The following is a 10,000-nucleotide window of genomic DNA, read 5'->3' on the forward strand; positions in this document are numbered from 1 at the left end:
CAATTAAAATACATAACGTTTAATTATCGTTATTAGTAGCCATTATTCGTTTGCGCTTATGTACACATACACGTTTCTTTTTCTCTTATCTTTCACATTGATAACAACTAATTCGCAATAATGCTCGTTTATTTTCTCTCTTCTTTATGGTTATTTATTTTCAAACGAATATATACGTATATACATATACACACACACACACACACACACACACACACATATATATATATATATATATATATATATATATGTATATTATGTACCGTTCTATGGATGCTCAACGATGTCACGAGACGTCGAGAAAGAGACAAATTTTGTCTTTTCTTATATCTTGCATTTAATTATTACGATCATATCGATTGGATTAATACGGATTTAGTTGTAGATAATAGTCGGTAATTCTTTGAAAATAGATATTATTTAGGACACGTTTGGAAGACGGAACGAGATTCTTGTGGCATCGTTGGCAGATATCTCGTCTTATCAATTTCATCATTCTACCGTCTGTCGCTATTGAGTTTATTTAATGTTAATTAACAAAAATTAGGCTATCTCGGTACTCTGAACGAACCGTCTTCTTCTTCTTCTTCTTCTTTTTAAAGCAACTTTATTCGAACGCGTAAGCACGAAAGAAACGAAAAATCGACACTCCTCGACTTTGTATAATATATACAATCTACTGATTATGTTCTCTCTTAAAAAGATAAAGAGGAGGAGACTGTAGTTTGTTTGTATGTGTGTGTGTGTGTGTCTGTGTGTGTGTGTATGTGCATGAGTCTATATATATGTATGTGCGTGCGCGCTCGCGCTTATACATGCGTGTAAGAAAGTAAATATCGATCGATTCTGCAAACATTACCGATCTACGTATATACTTATCTATATACGTAACTATATATGCATGTACATATATAGAAATTTAATTTCTTCCAATAATAGTAATAAATACGATAATGAGTTCATGATCTTTCCTTTTATATCTAAGAAATAAACGATAATGCTCTCACGTAGATAATATTTTTTATGACAAGAAGAATAAAAGAGAAAGAGATAGAGATAGAAAAAGAGAGAAAGAGATAGAGATAGAAAGAGAGAGAAAGAGAGAGAGAGAGAGAGAGAGAGAGAGAGAAAATGAGAGAGAGAGAGAGCAAGAGAGAGAGAGAGAGAGGGATAGAAAGAGTGTGTGTGTGTGTATATATATATATGTATGTGTGTGTGAAATTGTACTAAGAAATAATACTGACGCGTTATAAAGAAAGCCCATGGGTTTTGGCTTTTTGTTAACTTCTTTTTTTTCTCTTTCTTTCTTTCTTTTTTTTGTCCTTTTTTTTTTGTTTGTTTCTTTTTTCTTTTTTTGTTTTTCTTGCCGACACGACGACACGAGAAACCATAATACGGTATCCATATTATTAATCCACGACTATCACACTATCGCAACGTGTGATAATGGTCCAACATAGATATAGATCGACTTAATTTCTTTGACTTTGAATTTGCTTATAGAAAATTGAAAGAAATTTCCATTGTGATTACTTCAAATTGAAATTTTATATAATATTGAATAATTTCTTGATTGATTCTTCGATATATTTATAATATTCGGAACATCATCATTATTTAATGATCTTATTGTATAGCCACACGAATTGAATTGAATATAATAAGTGCGAATTCGATAATAAACAAATAATAGGTAATAAATTATTTTCCATTGACGAATTGAATCGGAATCGAATCGAATCGAATCGAATGGAATCGAATTTTTTTTCTACAATTCGGTAATGCCCACAATTATATAAACAATCATTATATTTCTTTTTTTTTTTTTTTCTTGTTTGATAACATTATATCATTAGATAGAGGAAATAATGACTTTGTCCTATTCGTACGAATTCGTATACAAATTGCAATTTTTCTTATTGTTTTCTCTTTCATTTTCACTTTAATTCGATTCTAATTGATTTTTTTGTTATTATTTTGTTATGTTTTGGTTAGAGATGTCCGATATTAATTTTGAATAGATCATTTAAAACTGATTTCTCCGAGCGGCGAAGATCGATGTTATCGACGTCGCCCGTGACTGCCACTATGACTTCCATACTCTTAATTTTCTCAATGAGACTTTTTTTAAATGAAGGGCAGCATTTAATAGATCAGATTCGCGGGTATCCTCACCGTCGGAATGGACTTCTCGTCTACGACCTGGCATTAATAAACGATGTCTTAAACCTCTTGATGTTGGATCGGATAATGCCTCGCTAACTGGAACCTTTTCCTTGCTAGATCCAGGAAGAGATACTGATCTACCAACGGAGAAACCCTTACTGAGCCTGTCTAATGTTGCCGGCAACAAATGTCGTCTCGGTATTGCTTGTTCTCTTTCCCTCAATATAAATCGACCGAGAGTCTTCCAAAACGCTTGCGTACTGTAAACATTCTCGTCATCTCTAAGGACTCTTAATTGACGATTACCACTACCAACGGCGCCAGCCCCGCCCCATTCCAATTCCTCTACCAAAGCGAATTTCATTGGATCCTCCATTCTTCTTGCCTTAACAAGTGCTTGGGCTAATACGTCCTGTGCGGAACTACTAACCGGTACGCGTAAAATCGCGTACGGTATTTCGGGTGAAACGTTGTAAATGCAAACTAGAAAAGTGTCTGCTTCGTCCCATATATGAGTTGAATGATCCCGTGAATTTGTATCCAATTTTGAATGTCCAGCTGTACTTCGTATAGATGCAAGCCAAGCTCTGCTACTTGGATCATCGCCGACACGTTTTAATAAGAATCGACCCTGTCCTTTCCATAGGGCTTGCGCTTGAAGAGGATGTTCGGTTGGATCGAGAACCCTTTGAGTTGGTAATTCCTCTCTATCTCGTTTTTCCCATCCACGTGACACCTCCTCCACAAGAATATATTCGTCCACGTGTTCCGCCGATATTCCTGCCTTTTGTAACGCTTGCAACATTACCTCTTGAGTAGTACTTTCTTGGGTTACTTTTAAAATAGTATACGGTTCCTCCGGTATTACGTGATAAACCATAAGGAAAAACATTCTTCTCTTTAACGTGACACCACCGAGACCTGGATCTACGCTGGTCAATTTGTCCGGTTCCTTTCCCGACGACGGTCGTTTTGAAGACGTTTCCTTGTGATCACGACAGCAGGTATTGTAATCGAGACTTTCCTCTTCAAGTCGTGAATATATAAATAACGTGGATAATGCCAATGGTTTATTTTTGCACGAACGCAATCTAACGTGTCTGTAACCTGGTCTAAGACATTTCAAAGGCATAACGCGTTGTGCTATCAAATGATGCGAGCTTGCTTCAACTATACCAAATCTTAGAAAGGCTAGATCTTTGAACATTACTTGAAAGCAGAATTTTTCGTTCCAAATTGGATTAAGGGCATTACTTTGTATGACTTTTGTTTTGTGTTTTGCACAATCGATCGGTATGCCCACCAGCTCAATTTCGACGTACGTACTGGCAAAGAAATTTGTTGGTGAAACGTATTGTCCCGACACTACCGATAAAGTCAAATGAGCGGAGTGAAGACCATCGAATTCTTTGTCCCATGGATTGAAACGTCTGTAAATACGGAATGAATAAAAAAAGAAAAAAAAAAAAAAGAAAAAAAAAAAAGAAAAAAAAAGAAAGAAAAAAAAAGAAAAAATAGAAAGAAAGAAAAAAAGAACATAAGATAAAAAAAAAGATTACACATTCTATCTGTCATTTTATTCATAATACACCTAATAAATAATTCAACGTACCTATACATCATATGACTCTTGTCCCACATTACCGAAGGTTTCCTCACGTATCCGCATTGTCCGTTCTGTTCGAACATGGCAGCATTCAAATTCAATCCTGCATCGTCGGTCTGATAATTCAACGCTACCATTTGTATACCAAATGCCCAGAAGATTACAGGATTGAAGTTGGTCGAATCGATACGCATTCCAGCTGGATATGTTCGAACCAATTGTGTTTCCGCGTGTGCTACGACACCCAATGGCTGCTTTCTACAAATTTTTTTGGCAGTGCTTTCGTTTAAAGACGAGCACTGGAAGCACGCTGGTACGCCGCGTGTCGACCTGATAGAAAATGATCAAAAATAATATTAATTTGTTTTTCTTTTCTTTCTTTTTTTTTTTTTTTTTCTTTTTTTTTTTTCTTTCAATGCATCATAGAAATAGAATAAAACCTGAAAAGATTATCGATATTACTGCCACCGCTAGCGATCGAAGCAGACGTTGAAAGTGATTGTGGCGATCCCGTAGAGGAAGCAACACCGCTGGTACCAATTCCAGCGATACTGTGTCTTTGAACGGGTCCGGTATGAGAAGGATGACGAATTTTCCCAGAGGTACCTGTTCCCGGTGTTGTGTTTAGACCACGGAATTTAATAGCTTGTAAATAAACAACTAAATCCGAAAGTTCCTTAGCAATTTGACTGCTCTGCTTCGGTTGAATTTTATCGTCGACTGCCATATCCGATTTTAGACGGCTTTGTATTAATGGATTACCACCCAAATATCTCTCGTAGCTCGATATTGAATTGTCTGGAAACGAACCAAAGAAAAGAAAAGAAAAAAAAAAAAGAAAAAGAAAAAAGGTAGGGAAAAGAAAAGAAGAAAAGAATGAGAGATAGAAAAATAATATTTTTTTTTTTTTCAATTATTATATTCAAGAGAATGTAATATAAATTATTACCATCGATATTATCGTCCTCATCGTCATCTTCCTCATCGTCCTCGTCCTCACTGAAGTATTCGGGTACAGACGTGCTACTTACGTCCGTTCGCATTTGTTTCATAGACGATGCACGATCTGTCATCAACATTTTACCACGATAGGATACCGGGGGATGAACTAACGGTCCAGTTGGATCCACTACTAATTTCTTATTTTTGATCAATATCCTATATCGCAATTGTGAAGGCGAGGGTAACTGAGGATCCTCACCGAAATCCGTTTCGAATAGAAACTTCGTTACGAGTTTTTCACCAAAGACCGACTGTAATCAATAGAAAATTTTATTTCGTACGTATATAATAGATGTGTATGTATGTATGTATGTATGTAAATATATATGTATGTATGTATATATGTATGTTAGTATGTATAAAATGAGAATGAAATTAATAGCTTAGAGGATAATTGATATATCGCAATGAATTATACCTGAAAGATATGTGCCATTCGTGCTTGTTGACTCTGGGAGCAATGATTTTCAATAGACAGTATGACTGGATATGGTGAACTGACGAATGCACTTCTGTCGATCGCTTCTACGACCAATCGAAAAGGTATCTTGGTGGTAAAGGTGTGACCGTGATAAATGAGAGGCGATCCATCGTCGCCATCCCAACAGTCTAGTTCTACGCATCGACATCCGGTCAAAAGGACCTAAAAGATCGATATCACGAATTTGAATTTGCATCGTTTGATTCCCTATATACGATTCAATTTTTAAGATTAATTTAGTAAAATAAAAAGTTTCGAAAGGGGAAGTCGATATCGATCCTGTGGATGGAGTTACATAACAGACCTAACTAATTTCATAGGATAAGATCGATTACGATTTAATTAAAGTCGAAACGAAACTTCGACCGTATCAAACGTACTATTCGAATCTATTGGATATTTGATAAGATCGAACGAAGGACGGCGCCGATTTCGAAAGGTTAAAAATGGAAGGATCAGGCATAGAATCGATCGGAAATGGCTGATTCTTGTTAGTATTTGAAGGCTAATAGGTCAAACGACAGGTCAAATCGAAGAATCGAGAACGAACGAGTGGGTCATAAGTTTAATCGATTTTAAAGATATTAAGACATTTTCTATCTACTATATAATATATGATATTTCTTAAGAAATTGTGACCTGTGAATAAAGCTGGACGGATGATTCGCCCTTGAGCTGATGACCAGTCAGATAAGTGTTGTGCGAGCTTGCGATGTAATATTGAGACAAGGGTTGTTGCATTTCGCTTTCCGATGGCGTCGCGTATTCGTTTGGGAAAGCGTAATTGTCCTTGTCCATCATGTATCGTGCAAAACCCTCGAAAGATAAACACCACTGTGTGCGCAAAACTGGATCTGGTTCGTGCCTCTAAAATGAGAATGTACAAACAGATGAAATCCTGATCGCGATTTTTTTTCTTTCTTTCTTTTTTTGCTTTTTTCTTTTTTTTTTTTTTCCAGCGCGTATCTTGTAATCGTTCTCGTCTAATTTCATCTTCAACTTGTTCGTTTATTGAAAGTAGGTAAATAAGTAGGTAGGTAGGTAGATAGGTAGGTAGCTGAACAGGTAACTTAGTTGATTGGTAATTAGAGTAAGATGGAAAAGTTCAGAAATTTACCTTGACGAGGGCTTTGATCTCGTCGTCGGTAAGCTTTTCTTGTTGTCGAGATTCGAGGAACTTTGTGAACGTGGCTAGAGTGATTACTTGGGACTTGGACGTGTCGACGCCAGAACAATTGTTAACTATACTCGCTGCTGCAACTGCGTCAAAGATTTGCTTCTTGTGAAGGTTACTACTGCTCTTGTATTCGTGACAATCGATTGAATTGTTCCTCGTTAAAAGTCCTTCGTTAGAAATAGAAAATACATGTTAATGCGGATAAACGTTTCAAAATATTGATTCTCTTGTTGAAATAGTTATTATTTTCATTTCCTACCGATTCTTTGTGGAGTTGCATCGCTGGCCTGTCTCAATACGGCCGGACGCGTACTAAAGTCTCGAAGAGAACCGTCGCTTTGACTTCGGCACGTGATCGCTAGCTGCCCGAAGAGATCACGTAGGTCCTTTCTAGCTCGAAGGCTGAACGATCGGAAAAGTGCCACGAACTCGACAAAGTTCAGCTGGGTCTCATACATAATGGAAGTGGCACGTGTTTTCACCTGCCAAGGAGCTTCCGATCCACCTGGCACTCCACCACCATTTCTGTCCTTGTCTCTAGGAACGCAAAGTAAGCTGTTTCCAAGTGATTGCGATAGAATGAAAAAGTGAAAAGTATAAGTATACATAGCTGAATATATATATACATACATATATACATAAATACACACATACACACATACACACACACACATATATATATATATATGTATGTATACGTATATATATTTCTTCCTTTTTTCATTTTAAAATAGAAACAAAATAGATACCTTTGTAAACTCGAATAAGGCAAGTTGGAAGTGACTATTCTTTCGGTCGAACCGGGTGGACTGCGCGATGGAATTCGATCTCTGCTGGATCTCGGCGATGCTGGAATTATTCTCGTCAAGGATTCTCTGCTGCCAGTTATGTGACGAAGAGGAGCGGCAGATAAGCCGCCATCCGAGGATGAGGAGTCGTACTGTTTAAAGCTGAGCTCCTGAAAGGTCCGAGACCGTATATCATTATTCTCATTAGATTGTTGCAGTTTCAAGTTTATTTTATTTCTAATAAGCGTACTTTTGTCAGTGCATGAATGTTGCTGATGGATTTGGTCTTTTTTCCTTTAACGTTTCGTCTACGTAGATTACCGCTGCTAGTTGGCGAAAGGGTTCCAACACTTTCGGTCATTGACCAATCGCGACCACCAAATACTCGTATCGCATCGGCGGTCATAGGCTCGAGGCAACCTTCTTTGAAATATAATTGTAGATATTTTTCTTTTAACCAACGCGATCTACGATCTGTTAACTGTCGCTGTCGTTTCAGGCCTCGTAATATCCAACAAAGTCCCATATACCATATTCTAAAATAAAGTGATAACGATCTTTCAATTTGTCCTTTATCCGATCAAATCTTTCTTATCGAAAATCATTACTCACTTGCCAAGGGCCGGAGGACAAAGTAAAAAGAGCAATCGATTGTCAGGTAGACTGGAACCATACATGAGGCCGATACAGGAATCTGAGCCAGGTAGGCCGTACCTATATGAACGATACGAGATAATGACGAGAATTCAAATAAACTTACACGAGTTATACTTTGATTTTTTTTTCATAATAAGGATCGTTTTATGATACACATTAGTGTAGTATGTAGATTTTTTGATCCTTTACCTCTTGCATATGCTCCTAAGATCGGCCTCTCTGTCACGGTCACAACAACCGATCATGATTTCTTTAACGGAGGCCAAATCGAGATATCCTTCCTCCAAAGTGACCGAAGCACAGTCACTTTGTTGTACCGCGTATCTGGTAACCAAGCTATCTGGTACGATTTCCTCGGGATTGGCCGTGATCGAGAACTCGGTATAGGCAGTGCCACCGAGTTGGCCCGTTTTCAATGGACTCCACGGTGGTTTCTCCCAGACGAAGGTACCGCACGCTCGATCTACTCGTGCGAATACCAAGGCCGTTCTCGAAGTGCCACTTTCACAATCCCAATGTACCAAAGTTGTACCATGATGTAGCACCTAATTGCATTATTTTCTCTTTATCATTAGAACGTTCAACGATCTAATATAAATTTCATTCATTTTGCCTTATCCCAGTAAATAAATATTTCATTTAGATTTATTAGGATACCAATAACGCCGGGTCCTTTTCTTTACGATATTTTACACCTTTTATGGCAAACAAGTAGTTAGAACGGAGAAGTAGTTAAGCACGAATATAGTAGAGTTCGAATCAACATAATTAAACGTCACGATCCCCTTTCGTTTAAAGTTCACAGTTTGTTCCTAGCAAATAGTCTTTTTCTCTTTATTTCTCTTTTTCTTTTTTTTCTACTCCCCATCGCGGTCGACTTGGAACGATTCTCATAGCCACTTTTGAAAATGCTAAAGTAGAACGAGGTAAAGATAATGCAAGAAAAAAGAAAAAAAAAAAAAAAACCATTAGCGCTCGAGATATATAATATGTAGACAAAGATAAATTTCTTTCAATCATTTAACATTATATATCCTTTTAATGGTAATTACGTTAATTAATCTCTCGCAAATATACGTATACGTACTTACGTAAGGATAAATTAATTAAAATGAAAACAATCTATTTGAAAAGTTTAAAAGTATTTATTACGTATGATTACCTGTAAGATGTGAAGATCCATTCCTGTGTGAGGTGCGGCTACCGGGAAAAGTGCAACCCCATGATCGACCAGGATCGGTTGGACCGGTTTATATGAATCGAGATCGAGATGATAATCGTTCTCATCGCATTCTTCGGCCATGTAGGTCTGTTCGATCGCTGTTGTGTGTAAACTAAGGGTGCGGTGAAGGGAACCAGTTGTTGCATCCCTTCCACGAGCGTGTCGATGCTTGTGAAAGAGGGCAACTTTTTCCAGGATGGCGTTCGCATCGTAGGACTCGTTTATCTTTTTCAAAGAGCCACTCCTAGTCGAGCTCCATCCTGAAGGAGCTTCGGTATTACTCTCGACGTCTATACGCGGACCGACCGATGTACCAGAGGATGCTACATTTTCAATTGGCCCAACCTCTTTCGCGTTCTCTTTCGTGCTCTCGCGGTTGTTCTTTCGCTCGGTATCGCTCTGACAACAAAGAAGAAGAAAAATTTTCTTTTTTTAATATTTTCCTTTATTATTATCATTATTATTATTATTATTATTATTATTATTATTATTATTATTATTATTATTATTATTATTATTATTATTATTATTATCTAAACATTGTAAATATAAAAAATCTCGTTAATAAACGTTATGCGAATAAATTTGATAAAATATATATATATATATATATAAAAGATATAGAATGATTTCTATCATTTTTTAATTTCTTTTTTATTTTTTTATTTATTTGTTTGTTCGTTTATTTGTTTGTTTGTTTGTTTGTTCGTTTCTTCTTTTTTAATTTTTTTAACCACAGTAAAACATTGACTTAAATCTCAACGAGTTATTTTTAACAACGATATTTGCGTTGTGTAAAATTATATAACTACGGATAAATCTATCGTTAGATTCTTTTTTTTTTTTTTTTCTTGTTTTGTTTCATTATCATTATTAATGGCTTATCGTAAACATTATAAAT

The 10,000-nt window shown here is 36.5% G+C and overlaps 1 protein-coding gene across 5 annotated transcripts in view; it reads right to left on the reverse strand.

Annotated features, from left to right (window-relative positions):
- Positions 1-1,212: 1,212 nt before the first annotated feature.
- LOC124950192 (1-phosphatidylinositol 4,5-bisphosphate phosphodiesterase epsilon-1-like) overlaps positions 1,213-10,000 on the reverse strand; it is a 23,833-nt gene continuing 15,045 nt past the window's right edge. For 3 of the 5 annotated variants that reach the window (XM_047496601.1, XM_047496598.1, XM_047496600.1), the window contains 13 exons: positions 9,040-9,498; positions 8,067-8,422; positions 7,833-7,934; positions 7,471-7,756; positions 7,182-7,390; positions 6,692-6,987; positions 6,373-6,599; positions 5,895-6,122; positions 5,193-5,417; positions 4,722-5,025; positions 4,213-4,570; positions 3,779-4,102; positions 1,213-3,596 (listed from right to left, as the gene is read on the reverse strand). In XM_047496601.1, the coding sequence (XP_047352557.1) occupies positions 2,087-3,596; positions 3,779-4,102; positions 4,213-4,570; positions 4,722-5,025; positions 5,193-5,417; positions 5,895-6,122; positions 6,373-6,599; positions 6,692-6,987; positions 7,182-7,390; positions 7,471-7,756; positions 7,833-7,934; positions 8,067-8,422; positions 9,040-9,498 (4,884 nt within the window). In that variant the 3' untranslated portion in view covers positions 1,213-2,086. The remainder of the gene's footprint in view (positions 3,597-3,778; positions 4,103-4,212; positions 4,571-4,721; positions 5,026-5,192; positions 5,418-5,894; positions 6,123-6,372; positions 6,600-6,691; positions 6,988-7,181; positions 7,391-7,470; positions 7,757-7,832; positions 7,935-8,066; positions 8,423-9,039; positions 9,499-10,000) is intronic. The other 2 variants (XM_047496599.1, XM_047496602.1) reach the window with 2 other exon arrangements.

The sequence above is a fragment of the Vespa velutina genome, chromosome 6 (assembly GCF_912470025.1).
Source record: "Vespa velutina chromosome 6, iVesVel2.1, whole genome shotgun sequence".
Taxonomy (NCBI): domain Eukaryota; kingdom Metazoa; phylum Arthropoda; class Insecta; order Hymenoptera; family Vespidae; genus Vespa; species Vespa velutina.